At 51.1% G+C, this 13,339-nt stretch overlaps 1 protein-coding gene across 10 annotated transcripts in view; it reads right to left on the reverse strand.

Moving 5' to 3' along the window:
• The window catches only part of LOC114844773 (contactin-associated protein-like 4), a 30,519-nt gene extending 19,672 nt beyond the window's left edge, over nt 1-10,847 (reverse strand). For 8 of the 10 annotated variants that reach the window (XM_055503739.1, XM_055503738.1, XM_055503740.1 and 5 more), the window contains exons 1-9: nt 10,796-10,844; nt 8,599-8,792; nt 7,533-7,680; nt 5,326-5,529; nt 2,756-2,931; nt 2,541-2,660; nt 1,719-1,986; nt 1,481-1,630; nt 889-1,075 (exon numbers count right to left, since the gene is read on the reverse strand). In XM_055503739.1, coding sequence (XP_055359714.1) covers nt 889-1,075; nt 1,481-1,630; nt 1,719-1,986; nt 2,541-2,660; nt 2,756-2,931; nt 5,326-5,529; nt 7,533-7,680; nt 8,599-8,655 — 1,310 coding nt within the window. In that variant the 5' untranslated portion in view covers nt 8,656-8,792; nt 10,796-10,844. Of the gene's footprint in view, nt 1-888; nt 1,076-1,480; nt 1,631-1,718; nt 1,987-2,540; nt 2,661-2,755; nt 2,932-5,325; nt 5,530-7,532; nt 7,681-8,598; nt 8,793-10,795 lie in introns of all 10 variants that reach the window. The other 2 variants (XM_055503743.1, XM_055503745.1) reach the window with 2 other exon arrangements.
• Between the last annotated feature and the right edge of the window lie 2,492 nt (nt 10,848-13,339).

Consider the following 13,339-nt stretch of genomic DNA (forward strand, 5'->3'; position numbering starts at 1 on the left):
GAGCTGCTCCAGAATTCCACGACTGTTAGAATGGATCAGCTGCAACCATCAGGGTGAGTCATGAAAAACACATTATTTTGATTGTGACAACTGTGTTTGTTCCTCAGCATTTGAATATCTGAACATGTGGAGGATCAGAAAGTAGCAGAAAGCAGATAAATCCTACGCTGAGAATAAATAACAGTGGAAGCAGCCTCCGTCCATGTAACCAATGAACTGTGGTCCACACAGGAAGCAGGTCCCAGTCAGAGGAGGAGCCTCCGCTCTGTGGGTCACATGACCGATGTGAGCAGCTGACAGCAGAAGGCAACACACCGGCCCACTATCTGGTTCTGGTCCAAGGACGGGACCCGCCTGGAGCTGCACTCATCACAGCCCTGGGTTCGAACCTGAGCACCTCAGTAGCAGAACGAGTGCGGGTGTGTCCTCCCGCCTGCTCCTCCAGGAGGAGCGAGACTCTGGCAGCGCTGCATGGGCTTATCTGCCTTTGTTTGTGGATGTGACTGTGTGTGACTGTGTGCGTGCGCTGAGGCCCGGCAGAAGGAGAAAACCCATGAGTGCACAGAATGCGCAGCCTCCCTTTCATTCAGATAAAAGCTGAGAGTCAGCAGCTGCTGGGCCGTTGTTCCCCACATTTATCTCTACATTACTGTGATCTGGAGCGAAGCCGGAGTCCTGCTGATAAGCACTTAGTTCTCACTTCACAGCAACGCATTAAATTCACATTATGCACTTGGAGCACGTGTGTGAGGTGTGTGTTCAATAAGTCGCCTGCTGAACGCAGCAAAGCTACTGTAAAGAACTGTTCACGAAAGATCAAACGGAAGCAGGAAGGAGGCGCTGACCCAATGCTCCATCCAAATAGAGCAGCCGGTTGGTGGTTCTGACCTGTCAATCATGCCACACATGTCAATCTGCAGCTGGCTGTAGTTTCCCATCAGCCTTTGCTGCACCAAGGTCAGGTCCACCGCCTCGTTGTCCACAGAGAGGAGACGCATGCAGCCCTGGAAGATGCCGAACGGGTTCCTACAGCCTGCGCTGTGGTGAGGAGGAGGAGGAGGAAGAGGAGGACAGCCTGGGAGGAAGGACAGGAGCCCGTCAGCTGATGAACAGGACACGAGTCAGGAAACAACAGCAGCCATGAGGCACACGAGTCTTTATTATTAAGAGCTGACGACTCGCTTTGTCGGCTGCTTCCTGGATGCTTCCTGAAGGACACTTAGATTTCATAGATTCTATAACCAGCACTATTCAACACACTTTGCCACAGAGCAAAGGCAATTCTACACTTACAGGGATCAAATGGAGCCCACAGCGCTGATTAAAACACACCGTGCAGCTTAGTCAGCCAGTTCAGAGCAAATGGGCCCATTAAACATCGTTATCATATTATTGGACTGCACTGTCATCTACACCTGGAATGCAGCAAAACAGAGGCGGCTGAAGTTGGCCTCTCTTTGGTGTCCAACACACATCTTACCACCGAAGAAGAGCTGATGAGCTGCAGTGACAGGAAACGAGGGGCTGGCGTGAGCGGCTCCTCCTCCGTCTCCATCCACAGCCACGCGCAGTCGTCCTGGTCGGGAGGTCAGCGCCACTGAATGCCACTGGCCGTCGTTCAGAACCGAGCCTGGAGCCGGACAGTGAGTGAGCATCGCCATGTGGAGACATTTATTACGTGAGGACATTTATCAGAGAGCAGCCGACGTTGGACCGACCCGCACTGAGCTCCAGCTCTGCACTGCCGTCCCTCTGAACCCGGAGCAGAAGCCTGGCGTCACTCAGGCACAGCCAGACCGTCCCGCGGTGCTGAGGCAGGTCAAAGGTCAGCAGGAGACCCGCCTTGTTCCATGTCCTGAACTGGAAGCCCACAGAGAAGCCGTCCAACGCAGGCGCCGAGGGTCCCGGCAGCTGGAGGAAGCTCTGGGGGCCGGGGAACGTCACGGCAACGGAAACAGGCTCAGCACAAGAAAAGGTCACGTTACCCTGAGAGGGAACAGAGCAGGAGAGGCTCGTGTATAACATGAACGTGAAACAGCTGCAGGGCCCGGAGTCAGTGAACGCATCACAGTCTCCTGGAGAAAAAGCCATGAATGCAGACTAGTCTGTGGGTGAGGACCGCTGCAACAGCAGGCCACAGAACATCAGGCCCATCGTGACCTGAAGCTCTACATGGAGCTGGTCAGGCTTCATGGAGTCCGGCCTCCTTTCTCTCACTGGGACCCAAGGAGCGTTTACAGACAACACGTCTCCTCTGAGCTTCATTCAGCAGCCAGCAGCCAACATCTGCATGCACACATCCACAGCCTCAGCGCCACACGCTGCTCTCTGGTCGCTGTGGAGGATCCAAGCCTCAGTGAAGCAGTCACTGAATGTTCCTGAGGCAGCGCACACTGCGTGGGGTCAAATTCAGCCTGAACGTTTACTTCCCAGCACAAGTCCAACTTTTGATTCTGCCTCAGTTTTAAAGTCCAGAGCAACATTAGCATTGAGTGCAACAGGCTGCAGCAGGTGCATCCTCAGCAGATTCAAGCCCTTACCGCTGCAGCGACCCGGGGGTCCTCGTGTTTGGCCAGTTGGATCAGGTTGAGGTGGTTGTAGAGCAGGTTCTCCAGGCAGCCGTGGAACAGGTCGGGGCTCTGTCCTGCTCCCACACTCAGCTGTTGGGGAAGACAAAGGACAAAGTGACTCAGAGCGTCTACGCAGCGGCTGTATGTTGGAGCAGGTGCTGGTGTCGGAGGCCGTTTCTCTGCACCTCTTCCATGTCCCACAGGCTGAACCCTGCAGGGACCTGGACCTGCTCCGTGTGCTTGTCCACGCTAAGGGTCAGGTGGACTCCGTGCCTCTCCAGCAACACGTGGTGCCACTGCTGATCGTCCAACAGGCTGCCGAGAGAGGCGAGCTGCCGAGCTTCAGAGGAGGAGGCCCCGTCTGGAGGAGAGGAGGAGGAAAAGGCCTGAGAAGGAGTAGAGGAGGAGCAGGAGCAGGACGGAGGACTGGACCCGGTTCCAACACCAGGACCCACACTTCCCTTGAACCGCGTTGTCTGATCTGATCTTCTCTGCTACTTTCTGACCTTGTGTCAAGGTCTAATGCAAATCCATGGAGAGCTACAGCGACTCACCAGCATCTAAACACAACACTTTCCTCAGATTCCCGTGGAGAGGAGCACGGAGAGGTCGCATCTCATCAGGAGCTACTCAATATCTGAATAATTACAGAGAATTGAAGCCAAATATGTGATAAAGCCAAATCTGAATAGAGTAGAGGAAACCCAGTGAGGCGTCATTAATGATAGATGAGCATCAGCTGGTCCAAAACCAAAGCTCTTCCCCAAAGAAGAGAGAAACTTTGTATCTGAGCCGCGAACAGAGACAGACGTGAAACTAGTGGATGATTAAAAATGCATGAGATGCTCTTCAGGGGAAAGTTCAGAGAGATGAGACTGATGCTGTTGTTGTTTGATGATTTATGACGTGGATGAGGAAACAACTTCATCTCCTGACTGACAGACACAAAGTTCTGCTAACGTTCATTCAGTCACAGTCGACCCTTTACTGGGACTCAGCGCAGGAAGAGAATCAGCCTCTACTCTCTGGTCTTTAAACACACGTCACCAGCGGCAGAGCCTCTATCTCACAAGATGAGATGATCTCGGATCAATCGTCATGGAATTATGGTGATACTAAGCTGCTCCACGTGCTGCACTGGGAACGGCTACTTAAACTGGTATTACAGTATAAAGTGTGGACTTGACTCCATGAACACTGGCGGGAGCATTCAGACAACTGTGCTGTTTGGCTGCCGTTCACTGGTGCTGCTGGATCAGAGTCGGTTCCCATCAGTACAGGCCCAAGAACACAGAACTCCTGTGAGAATATTCAGGTAGAAAATGTACTGGTTTTATTGGATGTTCTGTTAAGAAGCCTGCTCAAATGGGGCTTGTTTGGTTTTCGGTGCAGATGTGTTAGGTCCAAACTGAGCCGGCTGAGACCTGGGTCTGTAAAGAAGAGGGAGGCCTGCGCTGCCATCATTTGACCGCATACATCGCAGAAGCAGCCGCTCTTCACCCACTGAACAGCATCAGTTCACAGGGACATGCATGACGTCAGTCACAAAAGAAACCACTGAACCCAAACGAACCGAGCAGAATGTTGAGAGGAGGAAACTCACATCAAGTTTTAATCCCACCACTGTTTGGTGTTAAAACAGGAACTAGGACATCATTGATCCTTTTTAAAACATGCAGTATATTTATTCTTTGCTTCTGCTGAGTTTCTGTGCTGACAAGAATGAAACAATACCTAAAATAAAAATGTTGAAACACTGAAGGGACAGAAAGAATCCAAATGATGGGAAGGAAAACTGAAGCTTAAACAAATGTGAAAAGAAAGAAGACCTTTATGTAAAACAAAGGGGAAATAATCATGTCGACATGTCCCAAATAACGCAAGGCGCTAATAATAATGGAGAAAATCAAAGGTGTGTGCGTCAGGAGCAGCACAAACGATGAAAGCGCTGCTAAAGAAGCCAAGTCATCTATTTAGAGCAGAGGAATGAAGGAGTGAGCGCTGTGGGGAGTCGAGAGACAGAGTGTGACGTGACGCCAAGCTTGTTTACATTTACGTTGCCTTAATACGTCTCACACTCTGTAAAAGCAAAAACAGTCACAGCCACTAAAGGTCTTTGTTTGAAGGTGACTGACGCTCCAGAGGCGTCTGGACGCGTTTAGAGAGCAACAAGGAGCTGCTCTGGTCTGAGTGAGGAGGACAGGACATGGGACGGGGGTGAAGAGGGATGCTGAGATGGAGGATGATGAAGGAAGATGAAGGATGCTGAGACGGAGGAAGATGAAGGAAGATGAAGGATGCTGAGACGGAGAAAGATGAAGGAAGATGAGATGGAAGAAGATGGAGGCAGATGAAGGAAGATGAAGGATGCTGAGACGGAGAAAGATGAAGGAAGATGAAGGATGCTGAGATGGAGGATGATGAAGGAAGATGAAGGATGCTGAGACGGAGGAAGATGAAGGAAGATGAAGGATGCTGAGACAGAGGAAGATGAAGGATGCTGAGACAGAGGAAGATGAAGGATGCTGAGACAGAGGAAGATGGGACGGCCTCGTGGAAAACAGAAGAAGATGAAACCAAGGAGAAGCTGGAGCTGTGGCCTACAGCAGAGGACACGTCAGCAGAGGACACGTCAGCAGAGGACACGTCAGCAGAGGCGCTCAGAGCGACTTCCAGCTCTGGGCCCCTGATGATGTGTGGAAACAGGACGCTGCTCCTGAGCCGTGGCCGTGGAGTGTGAGTGGGCGTGTGGCACCTTGTCTGACGAGCAGCTGGAGCTTCCCTCTGTCCAGCTCCAGGCTGAGGCTCAGGCCTCCTCGTCCGTCTGCGCGCAGCAGAGTCCCACGCTTCCCCAGCGTTTTAAAGCTCAGGGAGACGACGTCTGCGGACGTCGGCCGCGGTCCAGGACCCGGCGAGAACACCAGGCTGCTGCCGGTCCCGAGGCTCAACACGTCAGAGGCTGCAAGAGAAGGGGCTCGGTGAGAGGATGGGACGTGTGTGTGTATGTATGTATGTATGTATGTGTGTGTGTGTGTGTGTGTGTGTGTCCTTGCGGTTACGTTGGAGTGGGGCCTCAAATCCTTTTTTCTCTACTAAAACAGGATTTGGGGCCCTGTGGTCACTTGTGGGGCCCTTTGGCTCGGTCCCACAACTTTAAAGGCCTTTTCGAAGGTCAAGATGTGATTTTAGGGCTGAGGTTAGAATTGAGGTTTGGTTCAGATTAGAGCAAAGGTTGGACGTCTGCCTTTAGTTGTAATGGTTAGGGTGAGGGAGTGCATTAGGTCAATGGAGGGGCCCCACTTTTAAAGGCACTGCAAGGCTGTGTGCGTGCGACACTGAGCTGCTTAAAACCTGCTGCAGCTGAGTTTAGCATCACTTTTCTTTGCCGCTGAACTCATTTCTCAGCGTGAATGTTCCTGTAATGAACTCTGCTGCTTCGAGTCCTCGAACCACTCGCAGCCTCTACACCCGCATTGTACTCTGTGTTTCCTGCTGATTCCAGAGCAGCCGGTTGAAGATCAGACTCTTCCTCTTTGCGTACAGCTGAAAACATCACTTTAAGTCGTCTGTAATCGCCTCCAGAGAACTCAGACTGTCCGATCCTTTTCATCTCAGCCCAGATCACTCCTTTCTCTTCTATCAGAGCTGACATATAAAAGCACCAGTAATCGTCTGACTCCAGACAACTCGTCCAGTTTATCACTGGACAGGAGGTCCGTCCTTCACGCCAGACAGAACCGCTCAGTCAGAGACCATGAATCATCTGATAAACCTGAGAATGTGATGTGAAGTAACTGGCAGCATGTTTCACTTCATTACACTGGATTCACTGTGAAAACTACAGTAGTTTATGATGAGTCATGTCAGCTTAGAAACACATTATGCTAATGCACCTACTGTATCCTTGAATGATTTAAAAATACTTTCAAACCTCTTGAGGCTATTTATCAAAACCCATCTTTTCAGACTTTCTGCTAATCTTTTTCCTGAGACCTGCAGCAAGTTCAACAGACGCAGAAGGGTTTAGTCAAACCATGAATAAATGAGGACAGAGAGTCGAAAAAGAATCACCCCAGACCAGGTTCTACTCAGTAACTGATCCAAACGACTGGTACAACTGAGAAGCATGAGACTAATGGATCAAAGGGCCTGAACACATTTACTGCAGCGTTAGAACCAGTTCAGTCCAGGCAACAACACAGAAGCACAGTGAGCGCCGCACAAAGGAGAAACCACAGATCATCTACGGGACTAAAGCTGAGAAGAGGAACCAGCCACTAGAACCACAGGAGGGGAACCATCCCGTTGGTCACAGAGGCTCATTAGTAGCAGCTAAAGCAGGGCTCATAGAGGGTGACGTTCAGGAACCTTCACAGGATGCTGCAGCTTTACACAACCTTATTATATGGACTCATTGAATAATAACGTACGTCTCTACTCAGAGGAACGAAGAACTGAAGCCGCCATCGAGCTTGTGAAGCAGATAAAGTAAGTGTCATTTTAGTAAAGTTGTGTTCATTCTGAACTCTGACAGCAGATTAAAGAGCACGAAGTAAAAGGAGCTGATAAGTTTCATATCTGTTGTTTTGGAATCTAATAGAAAAACGCTGATGTGGTCGATGCCCGTCAAACAGATAAGAAAATCTGGTGTGTGACTCAAAAACATCGTGTGAAATAACCAGACACCGGTTTGTGTTGTGTGTGATGCTCGTTCATTGTGACGATGCTATAAACGATATCTGATCTGTTCAAAAGGAAACAGAAATGGTTTCATGTCTATGCTCCGTGTTCTGACGTCTCATCACTAAACAGTCCATTTAGTCTGAATAGGAACCAAGGACGTTCCACAGGGAGCGGATCACGTCAGTGGGATCAAAGGAACAGTGCGTCTTTAAACGCTCCTCTCCATCGCATCAGCCTCGTTCCACGCGAGCCGCTCTGGGTGCTGTTCATCAGACTCACCGTGACGGCAGCCGTAGCTCTCCAGCCGGAGGCCGATCCTGCCGTTGGGGTTCCAGTCCAGAGGGATGAGGCGCAGGAAGCGAGCGATGAGCGGCTGCTGCAGCTTCAACTGGACCACGCTGTCGGCGTTGGTGTTTCCTGGAAAAGCCTCAAAACACAAAAAGCACAAACAGGAAAAGTCTGAGTGAGAATATTCTGAAACACCACAACACAACACAGAGAGGAAGAGGCAAAACAAGTAAATCAAGAGATGACGGAAGCTGAAGGTGGTGTAACACGGATTATCTGAATCTTTTTAACGTCCGTTCACTGTTTTCGTATCTGACGCTGATTCTGTTTCCTTCGGGCTCCGGCTCAGCGTGTGGTCAATCTCCTGCGTCTGGTTGTCAGTCGACCTGCAGGAAACTGGCTCATCACATAATGAACCTGTTAAAGCTTCTGCAGACATAAAGGATTGGAGCAGGATGACGTCAAAACGCTCCAACTACGGAGCCCATGATCAACATAATAAACCACATTCAGTTCAGACGAGCTTTTATTGAAGCTGCAGGAAAGACAATAAATGCAACAATAAATAAATGAATCAGAACGGAAAACATTAGCACAAACCAGAACATGGTCTAACTCTGACCCACAAAGCAAAAAAAAAAAATAGACAAAAAAAAAGACAGGGTCGATGCGAGGCCTCCTCCTCGAGCCTCTAGTGAGAAAACACACAGATCTGGGCGAAGAAGCGAGGAAAGATGGACCGCTTCATGTCCCAGCAGAAACAGGCTTCAGGAAACAGGAGGAGCAGCTGAGAACATGGCTGATCCTCCAATGATCAGAGGAGCGTCCGTGGTCCTCAGAGCTGCTGGGTCGACTCTGAGGCTTCGTCAGGCAATCAGCTCCACCGCGAAGCAGCAGGAGGTAAATCCTGTTGTCTCACGGGTGAGAACCTGCTCATGACGACCCCTCAGAGGAGCCACGCGTGAGCGTTTCCCTTCATGGAGCAGCCCCCACCAGCTTCCAGAAACGCTGCGACTGGAGGACAGAGGTGAGGCTGAGGCCTCACAGCTCCACTCACCCCCGTGCTGTCCTCCTGCCTGTACTGCTTCCAGTTGTGTCCGGCGTCGCTGAACATCAGCAGGTACGACGTGAGCCAATCAGAGCTGCCGTAGCGGCCCTGCGTGGACACCGCACACACCCTGGTGCGTCCGCCCAGGTCCACCTGCAGCCACTGGCTCCGGTCGGAGGAGAGGGGGGACCAGCCTCCAGCACCTGCATGAGGGGATGAGGGGGTGAGAGGATGAGGGGATGAGAGGATGAGGGGATGAGAGGATGAGAGGATGAGAGGATGAGGGGATGAGAGCATGAGGGGATGAGAGGATGAGAGCATGGGAGGATGAGAGGATGAGAGCATGGGAGGATGAGAGGATGAGAGCATGGGAGGATGAGAGGATGAGGGGATGAGAGCATGAGGGGATGAGAGGATGAGAGCATGGGAGGATGAGAGCATGAGGGGATGAGAGGATGAGAGGATGAGAGCATGGGGGGATGAGGGGATGAAAGCATGAGGGGATGAGACGATGAGGGGATGAGAGCATGAGGGGATGAGACGATGAGGGGATGAGACGATGAGGGGATGAGAGCATGAGGGGATGAGAGAATGAGAGCATGGGAGGATGAGAGGATGAGGGGATGAGAGGATGAAAACATAAGGGGAGAAGTGAAAATCTGCTGTGAAGGAGGAGGAAAAACCACCGTCATCAGACCCACACACGTGCACGTAGGTAATTGCCTCGTCAGGCCAAAACGGAGGCGCAGCTCAACCAGCAGGTGGAGGGACGCTGCTGACACGTCCCACTGAGCAAACGCCTGACCAGGGTCAGTGTGCAGACGCTGAACGAACACGGCGGATGGACGCATTCAGGGACCGAACACACTTGGGTTCATCTGGGTTGACACCCATGAAGAACTTGAGGTGAAGATGTTTCACGGTGCAGTGTGGGTCCGGGGGGCATTAGTGTTGTTAGTGCTGTTTGCTGGAGCCTGATCTTCACAGACCTAAAGGCCAAAGCTAATCAGCATTTGACGAGAGACGAGCGCAGAGACAGCGGAACAGGACGGCGCCGACACTCTGACCTTCAGCCATAAAGATGAGGCAGCAGAGGAAACGAGATCACAGCCAACGGCCCGAGGTCAACAAGCGTTTCTCACATTCACTGTGTCTATGAGACGGAGGTGAACGAGGCCTGACGGCGTCGTGGGTCTGAGAACAGTGGAGACACAGAAGCAGAAGGTTGGAATCAGCTCCAATTAAACCTCAACACAGTCAGACTCTGCATTTCCTATCAACACACTACTACTACTGTAGCACATTTATTCTTTTGGCGTAGTGGGAAACGGATAAGGACTGTGAGGAGCCACTGCATCCAGACAGAAGCCGAGAGGAGCAAGATTTAAGAATGGAAACTAGATGCAGACGGATGGAGGGGAGCGGCCCCTCAGACTCTAAATGCCAGACCCACAGTGGCCTCGGGACATTTGCATGAGAGTTCAGCGTGGAGGCTAATTGCTGCAGCCTGCTCACATGTCAGGGAAACAGCATCCAACAGAAGCTAATGGGCAGCTGTGACAGCAGCAGGACAGGAGACACAGGAATCATTTCAATGCTGCTAAAGGTCACTGCACAACATGGATGTGACACAAACTGATCCCAACTACGTCACTGCCTCAGCCCTGGTGAGGAAACCTGGAGCAGCTACAGGAACTACAGCATCAGGTGTGTCCTTGAGCCAGGCACTCACGCTCACTGCAGCTCAGTGCTGCCCCGAGGGGAGAAGGGTCAAACTGCAGAGAATTATTTAGTTTAGTTTAATTATTACTCAGGGCAGATGCTGCTGGCGCTCAGAGAGCAGGTCATGTAGCAAGGCCTGGAGGTTCATGCTCCAGCTGGGCCTCGGACCTGGGGCTCCGGGACCTGGGGCTCCGGGACCTGGGGCTCCGGGACCTGGGGCTCCGGGACCTGGGGCTCCGGGACCTGGGACCTGGGGCTCCGGGTCGTTGGTTCTTACATGAAGCTAAATAGAACTATTACAGTGAGTTTCATCTGCTGCCAAACCTGGACAGATCATCTTGCAAACATAAAGTCACTGACACTAGTTCATCTGTATCATTAGATCCAGGCCTGTGGGACCTTCAACATTCAGTATATTACAGTTAAAAACCCTTTCAGACACGCAGGTCAACATTTAGTGTTCACCCCTTTTAAAGTATCTGACCTGCAGGAACCCACCACCGGTGCGACCACTTGGCCAAATGTCACACACGTAGTAAAAGAGTGGGTCTCAGAGGCTCCAGGGCGACCTGCAGAAAGGTTCACCAAACATCAGCATCACTTCCATGAAGGCCACAGGCTGAGGCAGGACAGAGCAGAGGAGCTCACTGCTTCCTCTCTGCTCCGCCTCCACTTACGCCTCCCTGGAAACAACAGCATGAAGCCAAGCCTCAGTCTGAGCGGATGAGAAGCCGGCGTCCTCACCTTCTCTGCGGTTGAGCCTGGCGAAGCCTGGCGCGTGGCTGCTGGACAGCTGGGACGAGCTGCTGAAGGCGGAGGGCGGCAGAGCGGACACCAGAGCCCCGTCACACACCTCTGTCCACGGACGACGGGAGAGAGAGAGAGAGAGAGAGGGAGAGAGAGAGAGAGAGGGAGAGAGAGAGAAAGAGAAACAGAGAGAGAGAGAGGGAGAGGGAGAGAGACAGGGAGAGAGAGAGGGAGAGAGAGAGAAAGAGAAACAGAGAGAGAGAGAGAGAGAGAGTGAGAGAGAGGAGTAGAGACAAGGGAGAAGAGAGTGAGGAGAAGAGGAGAAAGAAACAGAGAAGAGAGAGAGAGATAGTGAGAGCTAGGTAGAGGGAGAGGAGCAGGTAGATAGAGGTAGAAGGAGAGTTAATTCTCTCTCTCTGCTTTCTCTCTCTCTCCCATCTCCCCTCTCCTCTCTCTCTTTCTCTCTCCTCTTTCTTCTTCTCTCTCCCCTTCTCTTTCTCTCTCCTCTCTCTCTCTCTTTCTCTTCGCCACTTTCTCTCTCTCCTCTCTCTTTTTTCTTCTCTCCCTCCTCTCTCTCTCCTCTCTCTCTCTCTTCTCTTCTCTCCCTTGTTCTCTCTTCTCGTCTCTCTCTCTCTCTCTTCCTTCTCTCTTTCTCTCTTCTTTCTCTCTCTCTCTCTCTTTCTCCTTCTCTCTCCTCTCCCCCCTCTCTTCGCTCTCTTTCTTCTCTCTCTTTCCTTTCTCTCTCTCTCCTCTCTTTCTCACTCTTCTCCCTCTCCCTCCTCTCTTCTCTCTCTTTGCTCTTCTTCTCTCTTTTTCTCTTCTCTTCCCCTCTCCCCTTCCCCTCTCTTCTCTTCCTCTTTCTCTTAGAGTAGATTTAAGAAGATTTACACCGGAGTTACGTATTTTGTAGTGTCGGTCGTCACACACGCTTCATGCTTATAACACAAACTAGGAGCCCGACTGAGGCCGCATCGACCCGCTCCAGTCGGACCAGTGATCCATGAACGAAGTGGGTGATGTGTCACTGGACCACGATGGTCCAGCAGCTCTGCTGCCTCTCGTTGGGCTGAACCCTGTGGTCACTAGATGAACCTGCAGGCTGACGTTTGATGCTCAGACTTGGGCTTTTCTGACCGTGTGACTCACGGGCGATGAAAGCAGACTGGTTCTGGTTCTGGATCTGACGGATCCAGCAGCACTTCGTCCTCTGTCGCGTACGACCGACCCCAGAGGACGGTGTCGCTCACACGCTCCAACTAAACTAACTGGACGGAAAGAACTGGTGATACGGGCCAACTAGTGTGTCGGAGGGGGGAAACTATTACATGGAATTTGGGAGGGCCCAGGCTGTTATAAAGAAAGACTGCTCCAGTACAGGAAAAGCGGGGATGCACATGAATAGTGTACAAACGATTAAAAGGGTCACAGAAATCATATAAAAAAAACGCTTCTCTACTGGGCAACTGGCTCTGTGGGGGAACATACGGAGAATCCCCAAGCAGCTACCAGACTACCGAGCTTGAATGACCCCGAGGGGGACCAACAGACGGGGTACGAGGTGGAGAAAAGGGAGGTGCCCGATTGGGCCAAAAACCGCCGGAGGTCAGCTGTGGTTGCATATATCCCGGGTAAGAAAACTAGTCGGCTTTTTGGAGTACAAAGCCCGTGCAAAACCAATTTATAAAATCAGCAACCAATACATCCTTGAACCTGTTAGCAAGACCGTAGCAGAATCGGATTGCACAGCACCTGGGTGGGGTCCACCGGGTGCTCCGTCACTGTCATTGCGAATCACTTCCTCTGAGCATTGGCACGGATACAAGCACTTCTTTCAACTAGGTACAGACTCTATCATTAAAGTTCCGCTAAACGGTTTCGCATTACAGGTTCTGGCATACTAAGATGATCTAATCATCTATTCCCGTCAAGTTACGACAACCGTGTCTGATACATAAACCGTTAGGCGTCAGTGCTGTCAGATTCATCAGTTTTAATCTCCAAAACTCAGTGTAAAAAAAAAAAAAAAACTGAATTCCTTATTGCCTAAAGTAACACCTGTGGCTTCTTACTTCCAGATACAACTAGCAATAATGACGGACGTACCTCAATCAAAAACTGCTAAGATCAACAAAAGCACACGACTGATCATAACACGAAGTAAGTGTATCCGTTCATCATTCATGACTGAGTACAGAACAAATAACTGGCCCGTTGAGCTAACTAACATTCAGCGATAATCGATGCCATTATAAGAGACCGTTCGAGTACACTTATATCCTAT

The sequence above is a fragment of the Betta splendens genome, chromosome 17 (assembly GCF_900634795.4).
Source record: "Betta splendens chromosome 17, fBetSpl5.4, whole genome shotgun sequence".
Taxonomy (NCBI): Eukaryota; Metazoa; Chordata; class Actinopteri; order Anabantiformes; family Osphronemidae; genus Betta; species Betta splendens.